Genomic DNA, 21,246 nt, shown 5'->3' with positions numbered 1-21,246 from the left:
TTTCTAAAAAAAAAAAAAAGAAAAAAGAAAAAGGAAAAAAAAAGAAAAATTAGGGTTGAAATAAAAATTTAAGTACTTAAGCATGAAAAGTAAAATTTACATAAGGAAAAATATGCCTGGCATTTTATCCACATGGTAATGCTGATTCACAATGTCCAAATAATAATCATGTAACATTATAAGCTTGATTTAATACATGACACCAATGGGATATTTTACTATAGCTTCTTAATTATTTAAAAAGAATAACATTTGTTAGTATACAGTTATTATAAACAGTTAATTGTTTACATTCATTATTTGTATTCAAAGAATCCTGGCCAATCTGAAGGCTTTCCCATACTGCTTACATTCATAGAGTTTCTGCCAAGTATGAGTGCTTCCATGCATTTGAAGTCATGAGGCTGATCTGAAGGCTTTCCCACATTGCTTACATCGATACGGTTTCTCCCCAGTGTGAGCCCTTTCATGATATTGAAAAGAACTGGAAGAAGTGAAAGGTTTTGCCACATTGCTTGCATTCATAGGGTTTCCTTCCAGTGTGTTTTTACATGTCTATGAAAGCAACTAAGCAAGCTGAATGCTTTCCCACAATCCTTACATTCATACGGATTCTCTCTCATATGAGTCCTTTCATGTATATGCAAGGAAGAAAAATAATTGAATGCTTGTCCACATTCCTTACATTCATAGGGTTTCTCTCCAGTGTGTGTTTTGCATGTATTCAAAGGATCTTGGCAGATATGAATGCTTTCCTACAATGCTTACATTCTTAGGGCATCTCTCCTCTGTGCACCTTTCATGTATTTGAAAAGAAGAGAAATTACAGAATGCTTTTCCACGTTTCTTACATTCATAGGGTTTCTCTCCAGTGTGTGTCCTTTCATGAATTGAAAGGTTCTTGACAGATCTGAAGGCTTTCCCACATTGCTTACACTCATAGAGTTTTTCTCCACTGTGAGTCCTTTTAGATATCGAAAGGAACTGGAACAATTAAGGCTTTACCACATTGCTTGCATTTATAGGGTTTCTCTCCAGTGTGAATTTTTCATGTGTTTGAAATAACTTGGCAGAATAAAAGTGTTTCCCATATATCTTGTATTTATAAGGTCTTTCTCCAGAGTGCATTCTTATGTGTTTGTGTCCTTTCATGAAATTGAAAGTTCTGGACATATCTGAAGGCTTTCCCACATTCCTTACATTCATACGGTTTCTCTCCAGTGTGAATTCTACAATGCATTCGAAGTTGTGAGGCAGATCTGAAGGCTTTCCCACATTCCTTACATTGATACGGTTTCTCTCCAGTGTGAGTCCTACCATGCAATTGAAGGTTTGGGGCAGATCTGAAGGCTTTCCCACATTGCTTACACTCATAGGGTTTCTCTCCAGTGTGAGTCCTTTCATGATATCAAAAGGAACTGGAACGAGTGAAAGCTTTACCACATTGCTTGCATTTATAGGGTTTCTCTCCACTGTGAGTTTTTTCATCTCTTTGAAATGACTTGGCAGAATAAAAGCCTTTCCCGCATGTCTTACATTCATAAAGTCTTTCTCCAGAGTGCATTCTTATGTGTGTTTGAAAACTTGTAAGAGAGGATAATGCTTTCCCACACTGCTTACATTCATAAAGTTTTTTCCTAGAGTGGGTCCTTTCATGTCTACGAACATAACGGGGACACATGGATGCTTTTCCACATTCCTTACATTGATAAGCCTTCTCTGTCGTGTGACTCCTTTCATGTCTGTGACAGGATCTGGGACTATGGAATGCTTTCCCACACTCCTGACATTCATAAGGCTTTTCTCCAATGTGAGTTCTTTCATGTATTCGATGGGTAGCAGAATAACTAAAAGATTTACCACATTGTTTACATTCATATGGTTTCTCTCCAGTGTGAGTTCTTTCATGGATAAGATATAAACTGAGACAATGGAACACTTTCCCACAAAACTTACATTTATAAGGTCCATCCCCACTGTGCATTACCATGTGTCTTTGAGTGCTTGAATGGTAAATAACGTTTTTTCCACATTCCTTACAAGCATAGGGTTTCTTTCCAGTGTGATCCCTTTCTTGTGTTCTCAAGGAGGGGTTATATCTGAAGGTTTTTTTAGGTTGTTGACTCTTACATGGCTTCAGTCCATATTCCTGATATTCATATGCCTTGTGTCCAGTGTCACCTCTGATGTTCATATTAAAAGATGAGTTACCTAGGCCAACTTCACACACAAGCTTTCACATGATTTTACTTCAGGAGAAGCTTTCTTCTCCTGGAAGTTCAGCCTGTCATCTGGAACCATGGTAAAAGTTTCTCCACAATGACTGTCTTCTTTAATTTCATTGACTCTTTCTTCTATGACACTCCTGTCAAAAATGAGAAACAAATTATGAAGGGTTTGTTTATAAGTAATTTTATATTAATCAACAAGTATTGTACTTGCATTTTTAACACTGTCCATCAAAGTGTAGGTTTTCTGCCCTGTCTGAATTGTTTGAAGGTGACTGGACAACATATTCTACAAGGTGACCCAGCCATACCTATTATTTAAAAAAATGTTTATATGGAGCTTAATACTCTTCCCATGTAAACTATTTTACAAATACTAAATACTCTGTGTCATTTTTCTTTTCTTTCAGGGTCTTGTCCTGTTGCCCACGCTGGAGTGCAGTGATATCATCATAGCTTACTGCAGCCTTTAACTCCTGGGGGCTCAAGTGATCCTCGTGTCTCAGTCTCCTGAGTAGCTGGGACTACGGATGCATACCACAATGCCCAGCTAATTTTTTGCTGTTGTTGATGTGTGGTCTCGTTATGTTGCGCACGCTGTTGTTGAACTGCTGGCCTCAAGCTATCCTCCTATCTCCATGTCTCAAAGGACTGGGATTACAGGACTGAGCTCTCAGCCTTGATCACATTTAAATATATATTTTTGATAAAATATTGTATGAATAAATGAATTTGGTCCTGGACTTAGTTCTTTGTTTTACTTATTTTTAACATAGTCTCATATTCTAAGATCATGTAGAGAGACACTGCTTTCTCTTATAAGTGCAAATTACCTGAAGTTTCTCCTGGGGTTTTGGTATTCATATTCAATGTTCTGGTCTTTCCACTTTTTTCCTAAAATACAAACACAGAAAAATAATCCTGAGGCAGTATAAAATTGTGAAAAAATTATTAGACCTATGCCCATGATTTACAGCAGCCATGCCTCATTTATTCATCAAAGTATTTCCTGTCTGTGTTCCAAATCACTCAACAGCATTGGTGAGCTAGAAACATTGGTAAACTAATGGACTGAGGGAAGGAATATTGTCATCCTTACCTGTAGAGGTCAGGTTCCTGAAAGTTTCCAGCATCACTTCCCTGTAGAGATTCTTCTGGGAAATATCCAGCAAAGCCCACTCCTCCTGGGTGAAGTTCACAGCTACATCCTTAAAGGCCACTGGGTCCTGAAACATCCCGCATGTGTAAAGAAGGATGGGTGAGAGTGACAGCACTGGGTGCCTAGACTCTATTCCCAAGATGTTCTCAGGATGCCGTGGACTCCAAACATTTATTCCCTGCTTTGGTCATCAGATCCCTTTCTCTCTGTCTATACTTACTTTCTTCCATAATGCATTTTTTTTTATTTTTTTGAGACAGAATTTCACTCTTGTTGCCCAGGCTGGAGTACAATGGTGCAATCTCGGCTCACCACCGGGGTTCAAGTGCTTCTTCTGCCTCAGCCTCCCAAGTAGCTGGGATTATAGGCATGCGCCAGCATACCCGGCTAATTTTGTATTTTTAGTAGAGACAGGGTTTCTCCATGTTGGTCAGGCTGGTCTCAAACTCCCAACCTCAGGTGATCCACCTGCCTCAGACTCCCAAAGTGCTGGGATTACAGGCATGAGCCACCATACCCAGATAGCAATTGTTTTGTTTTGTTTTGTTTTGTTTTTGAGATAGTGTATCGCTCTGTCAGCTGCCTGGGCTGTCCCTAATGTCTCTTTGGACTGTGGGTCTGTAGCACCTGTCATAATAGGATCCTATGAATTCATATGCAGAAAAAAGTTAACATTAGCAGTCCTGGGGCTGTGTATCCTTGAAAACGCCTGTTCCCAAAGTGTAATCTTTGATGACATTGTTAGAGAAGGCAGATAGCTAGCCAAGAGCAGGAAGGGGAGCCCCTGGGAAATCCCACACCCCCAGAGACCACCCAAAACAGGCATGCTAGATATAAGCAGAGAGGAGAGGAGACACCTAAGTAGAAAGAAACATCCATTATGATGCCCAGGAATCATTCAGTTTGCAGTTATCCTGTCAGAATGTAGCTAGATAGATGCTGACAAGAAGGGCAAACAGGACATTACTAAAAAAAAACGAGACCGTAATTACACAAGAGGGCAAACAAGAAACTACTAAGAGATACCCAGTGTAATGAGCACAGATTTAACCACTATACGACCTCCCTGGGGTGGCAGTAATGAGCAATGCAGCCACCCACTTATCCATTGATGGCTGAATGGATAAACAAAAAGTGGTAAGCATATACATACAATGGAATATTATTTAGTCTTAGAAAATAGCATCTTGGCCTGGCGCGGTGGCTCATGCCTGTAATCCCAGCACTTTGGGAGGTGGAGGCAGGCAGATCACCTGAGGCTGGGAGTTCAAGACCAGTGTGATCAACATAGAGAAACCTCGTCTCTACTAAAAATACAAAATTAGCTGGGCATGGTGGCTCATGCCTGTAATCCCAGCACTTTAGGAGGCCAAGGCAGGCGGTTCACTTGAGGTCAGCAGTGTGAGACCAGCCTAGCTAACATGGTGGAACTCCATCTCTACTAAAAACACAAAAACTAGCCAGGCATGCAGCGCGTGCCTGTATTCTCCGTTATTTGGAAGGCTGAGGTGGGAGAATCCTTTGAACCCAGGAGGCAGAGGTTGCAGTGAGCCAAAATCCCACCATTGCACTCCAGATTGGGTGACAGAGTGAGACTCTGTCTCAAATCAAACAAAAAATGAAAAGAATGTCCTAATAGAGGCAGAAAAGGCAAGTGACAAGCCTTAACCCATTTGAGCCCAGTGTTCCATTTCTGGAACGCTAAGCATGTGGGAGTTATTTGTATCCTACTGTTCAAGGTCATTACCAAAGTCTGATTTTTCACACGTCTGCAATTCAAAAAATTGCATCCTCCAGCATAAATGGGTTGATATCTCCTCATGATTAAAAACACTTAATAAACTAAATATACAAGAGAAGATTCCATATGATCACAAGAGGGGCACTAGGAACATAGAAAAATCTACTATAAAGACATGTATTAAACATGCAAAACCAGAGGCCAAGGTGGACAGATCATTTAGCCCAGCAGTTCGAGACCAGCCTGGGCAACATAGGGAGACCCCGTCTCCATAATAAAATAAATAATTAGACATGGTGGCACAAAACAAATGGTACTGAAACACCTGGATTAGCAAATGCAAAGAAATGAATTAGACACAGAACTTCACCTTTTACAAAACTACCTCCTGATGAATCATTTACTTAAATAGAAAATGCAAATCTCACAACTTCTAGAACTTAACACTTGTGAAAACAAAGACAACCTTGGATTTGGCGATAAGGTTTCACACACAACACAAAAAACATGATCTGTGAATGAGAAAATCGATAAATTGGATTTCATTCAAAATAAAACTCTGGGAAAAGAGTCTCTTAAGAGAATAAAAAGACAGGTGGCAGACAGGGACAAAATATTTGCAGGACACCTATCTGATCAAGGACTGGTACCCAAAAGGTATGAAGAACTCCTAGAATTCTATAAGAAAAAAACCAACTAATCAAAAAATAAAAAGGCTGGGCATGGTGGCTCATGTTTGTAATCCCAGTACTTTGGGAGGCTGAGGAGGGTAGATCACCGGGGTCAGGAGGTTGAGACCAGCCTGGCTAACATGGTGAAACCCCACCTCTACTAAAAATACAAAAATTAGCTGGGCGTGGTGGCATGAGCCTGTAATCCCAGCTACTCGGGAGGCTGAGGCAGGAAAATCGCTTGATCCCGGGAGGCAGAGGTTGCAGTGAGCTGAGCCAAGACTGTGCCACGGCACTCCAGCCTGGGCCAGAGAGCCAGACTACATCTCAAAAAAAAAAAAAAAAAAAAAAGCAAAATCTTTCCAAGTATACCTCTCTCTAAAGAACATAATTATGGCAAACAAACATATGACAGAATGCTCTACATTACATGTTATTAAAGAGCAAATGAAAACAGGCCGGGCACAGTGGCTCATGCCTATAATCCAACACTTTGGGAGGCCGAGGCGGGTGGATCACCTGAGGTCAGGAGTTTGAGACTAGCATGACCAACAAGGTAAAACCTCGTCCCTACTAATAATACAAAAATTGGCTGGGCATGGCAGTACATGCCTGTGATCCCAGCTACTTAGGAGGCTGAGGCAGAAGAATCACTTGAACCGGGAGGCAGAGGCTGCAGTGAGCCGAGATCACGCCATTGCACTCCAGCCTGGGCAACAAGAGCGAAACTCCGTCTCCGAAAAAAGAAAAAAAAAAAAAAAGAAAAGAAAATAACAATGAGGCAATGTTGCAGTAGATGAAATCCAAAACACTAATACTTCCAAATGCTGGAGACAGTGAACTCTCATTCACTATGGATATGAATGGAAAATTCTACAGCCAATTTGAAAGACAGTCTGTGGAGTTCCGAAGAAAATAAGCGTGGTCTTACGGATTCAGTAGTTTCATTCCTACATATTGACCCAAGTGAACTGAAAACTGATGTCCACATAAAAATCCTCCCACAAACATTTTTAACGGCCTTACTCATAACTACCAAAATTAGAATCAAACAAGGTGAGTCTTAAAAAAAAAAAAATAGAGGAGTTCTCACACTGTATCTACCAGGCTGGTCTCTAACTGCTGGCCTCAAGCAATCTTCTCACCTCAGTCTCCCATGTGCTGGGAACTCAGGGATGAGGCATCACACCAGGCTCAAGGTGAGCCTTTCAATAGGTGAATAAAGAAACAAACTATGGTAACATCCGTACAATGGAATGTTACTCAGTGATGCAAAAAAATGAGTGGCCGGACATGGTGGCTCACAAGTGGAATCCAGGCACTTTGGGAAGCTGAGGCGGGAGGATCACCTGAGCTGGGGAGTTTGAGACCCTGTCTCTCACAAAACAAAATTTTTTTTTAGATAAATAAATAAAAATAAAAACTAAATAAGTTGTCAAGCAGCAAAGGTATCAAGAGACCTTCAATGCATATTTTTACATGAAAGAAGCAAGTCACCCCGATTCTGTGCACTAAAGACACAATACTCCTTTATGTTTCCAAAGGGGAGCCTCAACCAAAAGACAATCTGATCTCTGTTTCCAGGATAGGTGAAAGGAGGAGCAGCACACATACTTTTACAGGAGAGTGTCTGGTGGTGATTCCCTGAACATTCCACATGAGAGAAAAGGAGAAGCACTCAATGACGATTTCCCACCAACACTGCATTGTGTCCCCTGTGTACCCCCATGTATATTTTGCTTTTGCAGGCTATTGCTCCACCCTGTTGAGGTGGCCTTTCCTTTTCTTTTGGGATATTTCTCTCTTCACAGTTGAGACAATCCAGAAGACAGGAATCATTTCTGTTTTCCCTCAATAGCAACATGGGATTGGCTGACTGGCCATGTGTCTCCAATTAATGGAAACTGGAGTTGGGAGGGAGAAGCTGAGCACTCCAAGAACTGGTTATCTAGATGAAGAGTATACCAGGCATCTCTGCCACCATAAGGCATTCAGCTGCTCCCTTGGGAGGCCCCACTCCCCTAAGGCACTGATACCCACTAGACCCTCCAGGAGACATGGCAGTTGTGGCGATCTTGCGTCAGCCCAAGGCAGTTCTAAAACCCAAAACCAGGAAAAGATAGGAGGGTGTAGGGCCGGGCACAGTGGCCAGATTACACCTGTAATCCCAGCACTTTGGGAGGCCGAGGCGGGCGGATCACGAGGTCAGGAGATCCTCCAGGAGACATGGCAGTTGTGGGGATCTTGAGTCAGTCCCAGGCAGTTCTAAAACCCAAAACCAGGAAAAGATAGGAGGGTGTACTGAAGACACATCACCCTGTGCAGTTTCCAGAAAGGAACCTCATCCCAGAGATATCCTGATAAGGCCTCTGTGTCTCGGAAAGATAAGCGGAGGAGAGGCAGAAAGGTTTTTTCAGGAAAATGTCTAGTGGTTATTCTCTGCTTTCCTGTCATGTGAAATGTTCAGAAACAGATTTTACTGCAAGCCCTTGAAGAGTTAGGCTGTGGTATGAGGTTGGAGGATTTGCGGCCCTGCATCTCATATATTTGGAGAATGCAGGGGCAAACCAGTCGCCCTGGAGAGTATGAACAAATTTAAATAAGAAGCAAGGAGACCCAACTGTGTGTAGTGTTCTAAGGTCCTACCTAAGGGTTGGGAGTCGAAGGCCTGAGGGTCGTGACCAACTCAGCATTCCACTGGAGGTTATATGATCATACAGTAAACTGTTTATCATCAGTGCAGAATGTGGGCAAACTCGCATCTGCACCTGCCGCCAGAAGGTACACTGAGGACAATCACTCCCTGGTGCCGTGCTGCTTGAGGTTATCTACTGGGACATCTGGAGCCTATTGTTCAAAGAATGCAGTCATGCAGGCCTGCTCTAAATCAAGCAGCTGACCTACAACTATCCCCTTCTAACTCCTTTAATCAGTAAATACGAAGGGCATTAGAAGCTCAGGGCCCTTGTTCACTAGAAGCAAGGTGCTCCTGACCCCTTGTTCCAAACATATTATTTTGTCTTTGTCTTTATTCCCGCATTCGTCCTCCTTTGTTCAGTACAGTAGGGTCCATGGCAAAGTGGTGCCCGTGAACAGGGACTTGAGGACGTGAACAAAGAAAGCCTGCTGGAGCAGAGGAAGTGAAATTCACCAGACGAATGGGGACCCTGGGATGAGTCTGCCGGCAGCCGATATAAGGTCTGTGCTCTAAAGAGATACTGATCAGTGCCCTAAAGAGGTACTGGGAGCAATTATAAGGTAGGTGTTCTAAAAAAGTACTGGGAACAGGAAGTTTCTGAATCAGGGTAACATGGGGCAGTATTTGTCTATTGAGGAGCAATAGACAATTTTTTTTGTTTTTTTTTATATTTTTAGTAAAGACGGGGTTTCACCATGTTAGGCAGGATAGTCTTGATCTCCTGACCTCATGATCCACCCGCCTTGGCCTCCCAAAGTGCTGGGATTGAGGAGCAACATTATGTGCAGTTGTTTAAAGTTTTACTTAAACAATCTGGTGCTCAGGTTAGTTCTCAGACACTAACTAAGATGCTGCAGGAGGTTATTATGCATAACCCATGGTTTCCACAGACAGGCACTTTTGATGTGGAAAACTGGGACACAGAAGGTGAAGGATTAAAATGGGCTCATCATTTTAATTTTAAAGTTGATCCTTCTGTTTTCTCCACTTGGAGTTTAGTCCATACTGTCCTTCTGCCATTATCTCCTTCTTATTCTGCTGGACAGCTGGAATCATGCTCTGAGTCTAAAAATCTGAAAGAATCTTTTGTCCCACCCATGGTACCAACTGAAAATAATAAACAGGAGAAGGCGGATAAAAATTGGCCTATACTGCCCCCTCCAATAGGAGAAAGATCTGTACCGCCTCCTTCGGTAGCAGAAATAGAGACCCCAAAACAAACAATTTTACACTCTGCTGCCATAGCTGGAGAGCCCTTAGGACCTTGCGTTTTTCCTATTTCCATAAGGCCTGATTCAAATAATCCACAACAGTTTATTCATGAACACACCCCCACTAGAGTTTAAGTTGTTGGAGGAATTAAAAGCTAGTGTAGTTAATAATGGAGTACAGAGCCCACTTACTTTAGGATTACCAGAATCTGTATTTGGTGCTATGTGCCTTATACCCTTTGATGTAAAGCATTTGGCTCGGACTTGTTTGTCTGCTAGTGCAAACCTAACATGGAATTTAAATTGGCAAGAAATGTGTGCAGACCAGGCTAGACAGAATCGTGCTACTTGACATGGAGACATTACAAAGGATATGCTGTTGGGTAATGGCCCTTATTCAGACCTGGAACATCAAATGGCACTCCCAGACGCTGCTTATAAGCAGTGTGCACTGGCCGCTAAACGCGCCTGGGCCACAATTCCAGAGAAGGGGTTCCAGTACAATCCTTTTTACATATCACGCAAGGGTTGCAGGAGTCCTGTGCACATTTTCTTGGAAGATTACAAGAGGCAGTGAAGCAACAGATTCCTCAAACCCTGGCTGCAGAGATGCAAACCTTAACTTTAGCTTTTGAGAATGCAAATGTGGATTGTAAATGTGCATTAGCATCTGTGAAGTACACAAAAGAGTTGGGAAATTTTCTCAGAGCTTCTCAGGATATAGGAACTGAGCTTTATCGTTCTACAATGTTAGGTCAAGCAATGGCTAATTTAGTAGTTGACAAATCTAAAAAGAGCCAAGGGTCAAACCCTAAAATGGGATATCAGAGCAGGAAAGGCTTAGGAATGTCCCTACAGGGAAACCCTGATCCTATATCAATAAGTGGGCAAACAGATAGAAAAGAGCTAGGAGTCAGGATTTCTGATGGGGGTCATTGATACTTCTCCTTCACCTATGGCCTTACCGTTAGAATGGCTCAGTGACAAACCTGTGTGGGTGGATCAATGGCCCCTATCACAGGAGAAACTAACTCAACTTCAGCACTAGAAAAAGAGCAATTGGATGCAGGACATAAAGAGGAGTCAGTGAGCTACCAGAATTCACCAGTGTTTGTAATTCCAAAGAAGTCAGGAAGATGGCGACTGCTGCATGATTTGAGAGGTATTAATGCACAAATTAAACTGATGGGTGCATTACAACAAGGCTTGCCATCTGCAGCAGTCATTCCTAAGACTGGCCTCTTGTAGTAATAGACCTTTCTTTTTTTTTTTTTTTTTTTTTCAAGACGGAGTCTCGCTCTGTCACCCAGGCTGGAGTGCAGTGGTGCGATCTCGGCTCACTGCAAGCTCCGCCTCCCGGGTTCATGCCATTCTCCTGCGTCAGCCTCCCAAGTAGCTGGGACTACAGGTGGCTGCCACCACGCCCGGCTAATTTTTTTTTTTTTTTGGTATTTTAGGTAAAGACGGGGTTTCACCATGTTAGGCAGGATGGTCTTGATCTCCTGACCTCATGATCCGCCCGCCTCGGCCTCCCAAAGTGGTGGGATTACAGGCATGAGCCGTCATGCCCGGCATAGACCTTTCTTTACTATACCCTTACACGAGAAGGATAAGCCTGGATCTGCCTTCTCTGCGCCTTCTATTCATCCAAGAGAACCTGTTTCTCGTTATCAATGGAAAGTTTTACCCCAAGACATGCTTAACAGTCCTACGCTATGTCAGCATTTTGTAGGACAAACATTGAAGGAGCCTCTGAATATGTTTCCTACGGCTCACATCATTCATTTCATGGATGACATTCTTTTGGCCACTCCTACAGATCAAATCTTACATCAGTTATTCAGAGAAAGAAAGCAGGCTTTGACTAAATGGAATCTCAAAATTGGTCCAGAGAAAGTACAAACAACTTCCCCATACCATTACTTAGGCACTATTGTTACTGAAAGAAGTGTACGGCCTCAGAAAGTAGTTCTCCCTAAAGACAGGTTACAGACTTTAAATGATTTTCAACAGTTGTTAGGGGATATTAATTGGCTGCACCCAATGCTAGGTATTGCAAATTATCGACTCAAACATCTTTATCAAACCCTGCAAGGAGATTCTTCATTAGATTTCCCCGCAGCAATTGACCAAAGAGGCAGAAGCTGAGTTGCAACTTGTAGAACAGATGCTTCAGCAGAGACACGCCTCGTGGCTGTAGCCGCAAAAGCCTTTGCTTATTCTTCGTATCCCTCATTCTCCAGCAGGACTCCTGGGCCAGTGCTTAGACACGTCTGTATCAGTAATAGAATGGCTCTTTCTACCTAATCAAACAGTAAAAACCTTGCAAGTCTATCTTCCTTTAATTACACAACTTGTGCCTATAGGTAGGCATAAATTAAAAGTGCTTATGGGATATGATCCAGACACAATTATTGTTCCCTTGGATTCCCAACAACAGGCCACAGCGTGGGAAATATCCACTGTGTGGCAAATTGCTCTTGCAGATATTGTGGAAATAATAGACAACTACTCTCCATCAGACAAAGTTTTACAATTTTATAATGTCCATTCTTTTGTCTTCCCTGTGATTACTCATCACGAGCCTATTCCAGGTGGTCAGACCTATTTTACCGATGGCTCTTCCAAAGGGCGTGCAGCTATGTTGGGACCTAAACATACTCAAACAATAAGGATCCCTGGACTTTCAGCTCAACGCTCAGAGTTAATTACAGTCATTCTAGTTTTAGAGCTCACAGCTTCAACTCCTATTAACATTGTCTGTGATTCAGCCTATGTTGTAAATGTAGCCAGTAGCATAGAAACTGCTACAATTAAAAGCACACTAGAGCCAGAACTGCTTACCTTATTCCTAAGATTTCAACAAGCTGTTCGCTCTCATGCTGCTCCTTTACATATTTCTCATATTCGCTCTCACACACAATTCCCTGGACCACTATCTCTAGGTAATGATAGAGCAGATAAACTGATTGGTTCTGTATTTCAACAAGCTCAAACTTCTCATGCAATACTGCATCAAAACACCTCGGCCCTTACTCGTATGTTTCACCTACCTCACAGCCAGGCTCGAACTATAGCGCAAGCCTGTCCCACTTGTCAGCAAGTCCCTGGTGTTATACCTGTGGAACGATGCAATCCACAAGGCTTGGCTCCAAATGAAATTTGGCAGATGGATGTTACACATATAGCAGCCTTTGGCAAGCTTAGCTATGTTCATGTAACTATAGACACTTAATCTCATATGCTGCATTCTACACACCAAACAGGTGAGACAGCTGGTCATGTGCGGTGACATTGTCTGTCGTCATTTGCTCATATGGGGATCCCTAAATAATTAAAAACTGACAATGGACCTGCTTATACTTAGTCATGTTTTTCAAAAATTTTACAGTTATGGGCAATCACCCACAAAACAGGAATACCTTACAATCCCCGAGGACAAGGCATTATAGAGCGGGCACATTAAACATTACAATGCATGTTGAAAAAACAGAAAGGGGGTATAGGAGACCAGCTACCACCTCAAACAAAATTACATTTACCCTTATTTACTTTAAATTTTTTGACTCCTGGTCCAGATGGTAAGACTCCAGCAGAAAGACATTGGCAAGTGTTAGAGGAAAAGAGGAAAGTTTATCTGAAAGTGTTAAGGAAATCCCCAGAAGAAGGACAGTGGAAGGGTCCGGTGAATTTACTGACATGGGGATGAAGTTATGCTTGTGTTTCTACAGGAGATGGGCACACCATGTGGGTGCCCTCAAGGTGCATGCGACCATGGAACGGGAGACTGGAGGGACCCATGGTGGCCAACAATGGGCTTGGTCCCTCCGGTACAACCCATGAGCCAGCTGAGCCTGAGTGTGAGAGAAGGCTGACCAGAGTCACAACAACATCAACCCCCATAACCTGGGGACAACTCAAGAAAACCATGCAGGACGCTGAGAAACTACTGGAGCGTCAAGGACAGGCAAAAACCCCTGATTCCATGTTCTTGGCCTGTCAGCCATAATGTCCTGTGCGGTATGTTTTCCCGGTACAGAGGTAAAAACATATTGGGCATATGTTCCCAATCCCCCAGCAGTACAGCCTATACTTCAGAGTGACACTCTTTCTGAAATCTATCGTGATCAGGGAGCGTGGGCTCCAGGACCCCTAACTCCCCATGACATAGAACAGTTAGACTCTTAGAACAATGTCATCAGTTATACCACCCCACTAGAAGGACTCCCTTTGTGTACCACCACAGAGATGTCACTCAACAGTAGCTGTCTTATAATTCAAGCTCAAGCATGGTGGAATCACTATGGAAAAGTTATGTACTTATTATGTCTTGGTTCCATCGTGTAACTGGTGTGCTAACCAACCATTCCCAGCCCAATCGCCCCAACTGTGCTGACTATATGGAATGGATTCCCTTCCATAGTTCCTACCCACCTCCATGGACCCAGTGTCTTGGCCCATAGAAAACAATCTATGTTAACTGCAGACACTGTGGATTGAGGACCTAAAGGTCAACTAGATGGAAAAGATGAAAATCAGAAATCATGGCACAAACTTGGCTGGCATTGGTGGTAAGCTTTTAATGCTTCTTCTTTATACCACACCGGGATCCAATCCCAGTCTGCTGCCCAGATTGCTTGGCATGAAGCAGGCTTTAGCTCGCCTCTTCCTCAGTGGCATTATCTAGGGAGGCAAGGACCAATCCAAAAGACGTTATGGAAGGCAGCACCTTCATTTATGAATGGCAGCATTGGGGTTGGGATACTATCCAATAATAGCAATAGTAAGCAACACAGTTTTAATGCTACACTTGTAAAGAATATCACCACTCAATTTACGGTTTGTGTTTTTAATCCTTATGTCTTTTTGGCAGCTAAGAAGGACTAGCTCCTGGTAAACAATACCCAGTTGACCTGTAAATCTTGTCAGTTATATCACTACATTAATCATAGCACATTGCAGACACATAATATCTCTCTTTTTTTTTTTTTTTTTTTTTTTTGAGACAGAGCCTTGCTCTGTTGCCAGGTTTGAGTTCAGTGGCGCAATCCCGGCTCACTGCAACCTCGCCTCCAGGTTCAAGCAATTCTCCTGCCTCAGCCTCCTGAGTAGCCGGAATTACAGGCACCCGCCACCACACCCAGCTAATTTTTGTATTCTTAGTAGAGACGGGGTTTCACCATGTTGGCCAGACTGGTCTCAAACTCCTGACCTCATAATCCGCCCGCCTCGGCCTCCCAAAGTGCTGAGATTAGAGGTGTGAGCCACCGTGCCCGGCCACGAACACATAATATCTCTACTTTGATGATTTTGGGTTGCATCCCTGGGCTATGGATTCCCGTTAATCTGTCCGAGGCTTGGGCTGCCACCCCTGCTTTGCACTTAGTGAAACTTCTTCTAACTCAGCTTACTCATCGTGCCCATACAGCCTTAGGCACGATAATTTTGGCTATTGTTTCCTTGGTCACACTAATAACTTCTGTTGTGATGTCCTCCCTCACTTTGCATAGTTCTATTCAAACAGCTCAGTACGTGCAGAACTGGATGCGTACAGCCAAGTGTGGCTACTTCAGAATAGAATTAACACTGAGTTACAAACTGAAGTGGCAATGTTGAAATCCATAGTTCTATGGTCAGGGGAGCAACTACAAAGCTTACAATTGCAACAGCAATTGTACTGTCATCTTAATCCCACTCATATTTGTGTAACCAACTTAGAATATAACCAAAGTGAGCATCCACAGGATCTTTGACATTGGTGAACTGCAAAACAAAATTCTTGACTTAAATAAGCAAACTCAAGAGTTTCAGCCTTCCTTAGAAGTCTGGACTGAATTCCTGCAAGGCCTAGAGAGCCTCAATAGTTGGACCTATCTAAAACACTACATTAACATCTCATATGTAGTTATTGGAATGATGTTTAGACTGTTTTTTGTTCATAGTCTGTAAAATCAGATGGACTGCCAATCAGAGAATGAAAGCCGCCCAACCTGGCTTTACGTTCATTCAATTAATGCATAAACAGAAAGGGAGAGATGTTGGGAGCCCAAGGCCTGAAGGTCGTGACCAACTCAGCATTCCACTGGAGGCTATATGATAAACAGTGAACTGTTTATCATGAATGCAGAATGTGGGCAAACTCACATCTGCGCCTGCTGCCAGAAGGTATACTGAGGACAATCACTCCCTGGTGCTGTGCTGCTTGAGGTTATCTACTGGGACATCTGGAGCCTATTGTTTGAAAAATGCAGTCATGCAGGCCTGCTCTAAATCAAGCAGCTGACCTACAACCACCTGCTTCTCTCTATCCCCTTTACTCAATAAATATGAAGGGCGCTAGAAGCTCGGGGCCCATGTTCACTACAAGCAAGGAGCCCCCTGACCCCTTGTTCCAAACATATTATTTTGTCTTTGTCTTTATTCCCGCATTCATCCTCCTTTGTTCAGTCCAGTAGGGTCTGTGGTACCTAAAGACCATGAAATCAAATTGAAATACAACTCTTGAAAATTACTAATTTAGGCCGGGGGTGGCTCACACCTGTAATCCCAGCACTTTGAGAGGCCAAGGCGGGTGGATCACAAGGTCAAGAGTTCAAGACTAGCCTGGCCAACATGGTGAAACCAAGTCTCTACTAAAAATACAAAAATTAGCCAGGCGTGGTGGCAGGCACCTGCAATCCCAGCTTCTCAGGAGGCTGAGGCAGAAGAATCGCTTGAAACAAGAAAGCAGAGGTTGCAGTGAGCTGAGATTGCACCACTGCACACCAGCCTAGGCAACAAGAGTGAAACTTCACCTCAAAATAAATAAATAAATAAAATTACTAATTTATAGGAAAATGAAATTTATGCTTAATCAGGCACAACCCACCAATTAACCACTGATTACATAATTAGAAATTTTCTACCTATATAGGCTGTGGGAAGAAGTAAGTCAGGCCAGGCATGGTGGCTCACACCTGTAATCCCACCACTTTGGGAGGCCAAGGTGGGTGGACCACTCGAGGACAGGAGTTCGAGACCAGCCTGGCCAACGTGGTAAAACCCCGTCTTTACTAAAAATACAAAAATTAGCCGAGTGTGGTGGCATGCACCTATAATCCCAGCTACTTGGGAGGCTGAGGCAGGAGAATTACTTGAACCCAGGAGGTGGAGGCTGCAGTGAGCTGAGATCACGCCGCTGCACTCCAGCCTGGGTGACAGAGTGAGACCCTGTCTCAAAACAAACAAAAACAACCAAGTAATTCAAATATTTAAGCTGGTAGATCTCTAAACTATCTTGAAGCAATGTGATCATGGGGTTGAGTCATCTGACACACAGCTTTCAAACAGCCAGCTGGAACACATCTTTCCCTGACTATAGATTCACCTTCTTTCTTACCTATAGTGTTTTTTTTGTTTTTTGTTTGTTTGTTTGTTTGTATTTTTAGTAGAGACAAAGTTTCACCGTGTTAGCCAGGATGGTCTTGATCTCCTGACCTTGTGATCTGCCCGCCTCGGCCTCCCAAAGTGCTGGGATTATAGGCGTGAGCCACCATGCCCAGCCACCTATAGTGTGTTGTAAAATGTTGTAAATGACTGAAGGAAAACAGGAAAGACCCTTTCCCTATTCGCTATTTTTTATTTATTTAATATGATTTTTCACAATTGAGATGGGGTCTCACTATGTTGCCCAGGCTGGTCTTGAACTCCTGAGATCAAGCCATCCACCTGCCTCAGCCTCCCAAAGTGCTGGGGTTACAGGTGTGAGCCATCCTGTCAGGCCCCTCTTCACTACTGATCTCTGTAGTAGACTAACTTCCCTCTTAACTTTCTCACACAAAGACTTCATGGCTATCACGTTGTCTTCAGCTGGAATGTTAAATTCACTCTTTTATGTTGAAAAGGAAATAAAAACCAGCTAGAAAGAAAAGAAAACAAGCTCTGGGGGAAAAAAAACAAACCATAACGAATTGTTAGCCGGGTGCACTGGCTAACGCCTGTAATCCCAAGACTTGTGGAGGCCAAAGAAGGAGGACTGTTTGAGGCCAAGAGCTAGAGACAAGCCTGGGCAACATATCCAGACCCCACCTCCATAAAAAATAAAAAATTAGCCAGGTGTGGTAGTGGGCGACTATAGTCTCAGCTACTTGGGAGGCGGAGGTGCTCGAGACAGGGAAGTAAAGGCTGCAGTAAGCCGTGATGGCACCACTGCTCCAGCCTGGGCCACAAAGCAAGACATTGTCTCAAAAAAAAAAAAAAAAAAAAATTAAATTGTTGTGCTTCATACATCAGCCTTCTATGGAAAACGTAATCCTGTTACATTTATTTGCCTTTTGCCTATATAAGTGTTAGGGAAGCAGGTGCCTAGGGGAGCCAGAATAACACCAATTTCAGTTCAGCTCCATCTTGAGACTAACAAGAAACACTCCTTGCCAGTCACAACCCATGACCATAAAATGTTTCCCATGAAGAAAACAGCCTGAAGATGCCTGCAAGCATCCTTACACTCCCACAACAACAGAACATCCAGATTTCCCAGTACCCATGACAATATGTGCTTGTTTGTTTGATTTTTGGTTTTTGAGATGGGGTCTCACTCTGTTACCCAGGTTGGAGTGCAGTGGCGCATCCTCAGCTGGGCTGCAACCTCTGCCTCCCAGGTTCAGATGATTCTCCCATCTCAGCCTCCTGAGTAACTGAGACTATAGGCGCAGGCCACCACACTTGGCTAATTTTTGTTATTTTTGGAAGAGACGGGGTTTCGCTAAGTTGCCCAGGCTGGTCTCGAACTCCTGACCTCAAGTGATCCTTCCACCTGGGCCTTGCAAAGTGCTTGGATTACAGGCCTAAGCCATCATGCTGGCCCAGAGTAGCTTTCAATAAACTCTCTTCGCACTGTACTTTGTGACTCGTCTTGAATTCCTTCCTGTGTGAGATCCAAGAACTCTCTTGGGATCTAATCAGGACCTCTTTTTTCAGTAATATAAGCAAGAACATAACTTCCAATTTTGGAGTACTGAGTCCACTTTTCTGGAGTCTGTATTTTGGTCATTGCTATCTTTTTGCTTGAATAAACTCTTCCAACTGAAATCTAAAGATTTCGATTATTTCAGGTTGGCAAGTCCAAATAAGGCGACTGCATCTCTGCAACCAATCAAGCATTTATCTGGTTTCTCCCTCATGTGCCTTATAAAAGCCTAGCCTTAAACATGTAAACCAAAAATAAAAACATACCTTCTGGCATGGCGAGGTGGCTCACATCTGTAATCCCAGCACTTTGGGAGGCCAAGAGGGGTGGATCAATTGAGGTCAGGAGTTTGAGAACAGCCTGGCCAACTTGGTGAAACCCCATCTCTACTAAAATTACAAAAATTAGCTGGGGGTGGTGGTGTGTGCCTGTAATCTCAGCTACTCAGGAGGCTGAGGCAGGAGAATCGCTTGAACCCAGAAGGCGGAGGTTGCAGTGAGCGGAGATCGAGCCATTGCACTCCAGCCTGGGCAACATAAGAAGACTCCGTCTCAAACAAAAACAAAAACAAATAAAGTACCTTCCCAGTTAAGTGAAGTGACTGGCACTTGGCCAAGGGAACCCCCAAAAAACCCTGAAAATTGAGTGCCTCTGTATGACAGGATGGGAGGTGAGACAGGTCTCCTTATACCCTCTCCCTTTAGGAGTTTAGATGCAGCAACTGACGCACATTCATGTAAAAATAGATATCATCAGACTGGAAAAACAGACTCCTTGTGGCAAGAAGATACCAAATTACAAACAAGACCTAAGGCCACGCAAGGCAAGGGTAAGTCACGCCTTGGAATTCATAAAATCTAGAGAAACAGGACTGTTTTTTGGCTGGGATAGAATCAAGTGGCAGATAACAGACCCCCTTCCTTCAGCATTCCTTCCTACCTCCTCCAAACTTTAGCCAAAGCTTCACACTCTCAACCAGCTGCCACCTACAGAATCCCTCAACCACCTGTGCCTTCTAACCCCCCTTCCACAGGTCCCGCCCTTTCTGCCAATGGAACTTACACCTTCCAGCCTTGATCTATCATTTTCCCTGCAATTCCTGTCTCTCTAAAATTAATAAAACCAAACTGTCTTGAGCCGCCTCGGGACCACTTACTCCAGGTTGCTTGGGATTGTGTTTCCCTCGGCCAAGGTCTCTCCTACTCGGCTCTGAATACACTTCTGTATTTTACATAGTTTGGTTTTTTTCCGTTGACAAACCACAAGCCAGGACTGGGTGTTTCTCATTCGTGAATGGCTGTTTCCTCAAATGAACTCTTTGTACCTCAGTATAATTTTTAACAGGAGAAATTGGAGGCTGTGGGCCCCACAGACCGCTGTTCCTCCCACGGACGAAATCCACACCCGATTCGAAATCCGCCCATGACCCTCCCGTGGCCCCCGCACAATCTGGGGAGACGTTGGGCTGCGGGCGCGGAGCTGCACAAAAGGGCTTCGGGGCCAAGGCCGCAGTCGACGGGCAGGGACGGGACAGGACTCCCGGAGTCCCGGCTGCCGGCCCACCCACATCCAGCGGCCGCGGGGACCGAGGGCCGAGCAGCTCCAGGAGGAGTCGGTCCCAGACACCAGAGTCGCCCACAGGGAGGCCCGGGTCCCGCCAGTTCCAGGCAGCCCCTCCCCCATCTCACCACTCCCGGCCCGCACACGCACCATTTCCCGGCTTTCAGTTGTCCCGGGGTCCTCTCTACAGCTCCTGTGAGTACAGCAGGGCATAGCGCAGGTGACAGAGCGACAGAAACCTGGGTAGAGGCACTAGGTCCCTCTCGGGGCTGGAAAGGCCAGATCCCACTCGCCACCCGCGCAGCGACAAAGGTGAGGGCAGGAATGCGACATCCTCTGTGCCTGGATGCACAGTGGGCAGGGCCCCGCCGCAGCGCCTCTGATTGGATGGAATGTTCGGCCCCGCCCCCCCCCCACGTCTGAGTGACAGCCGAAGCCCTGGGTATCAGGCCCTGCGGAGCCAGACTGACAGATTCTAGCAACAGCTTCTCTAAGCTTACACGAGCTGCTTCCTGCACTCGGGTTATTCGATAGTTGCATTTCAGCCAAACTTGCTATTGTTAGAAGAGAACACTAGGGTCTTCCTTACTCAAGGGACTGTCTCTGCTCCTTCGTTCTGCACGGGGTCACAGTAGTGTGCCGGGAATTTCAGACTCAGTGTCCACAGGAGCCATCTCCTGCCTCAGAGCAGCCGGGGAACCGAGACCAGGCCGGGCACGACTGCACCAGGAGAGGCACATGTCCTTGAGCGGGCCGGAATTGGGGATGAGGCATGGCCAAGCCTTGTTCACACACCCCCATCCCCTCCTCACAGCGTGAAAATGCTCCGTCCTTGCAGAGCTTCATTTTCACCAGCAGGAAACTCTCACCTGGGGTTAAGCTTCTGACCTAAATAAACTGTCAACTTCATAAACCCTTTATCCAGGTGACGCCACCAAACCATTGTATCTCTAGCCTGATTTTCACACATTTTCTTTATATATACAAATAACTCTGACCCCAGCGACCCCATGTATGTCAAACCCCAAACC

General features: G+C 44.2%; 2 protein-coding genes across 2 annotated transcripts in view; both read right to left on the bottom strand.

Annotated features, from left to right (window-relative positions):
* LOC100460710 (zinc finger protein 440-like) overlaps positions 1-21,246 on the bottom strand; it is a 78,902-nt gene that overhangs the window by 42,495 nt on the left and 15,161 nt on the right.
* On the bottom strand, positions 212-20,586 carry ZNF439 (zinc finger protein 439; the record flags this gene model as incomplete). The annotated part of the gene is given in 4 exon segments (NM_001159802.1): positions 212-2,365; positions 3,062-3,122; positions 3,328-3,454; positions 20,366-20,586. A coding segment is annotated over 1 exon segment (786 nt). The 3' UTR covers positions 212-1,408.

Source organism: Pongo abelii, chromosome 20, assembly GCF_028885655.2.
Source record: "Pongo abelii isolate AG06213 chromosome 20, NHGRI_mPonAbe1-v2.0_pri, whole genome shotgun sequence".
Lineage (NCBI taxonomy): Eukaryota > Metazoa > Chordata > Mammalia > Primates > Hominidae > Pongo > Pongo abelii.
Note: the sequence above shows the minus strand (reverse complement) of the source record. Positions and strands in the feature narration are given on the sequence as shown.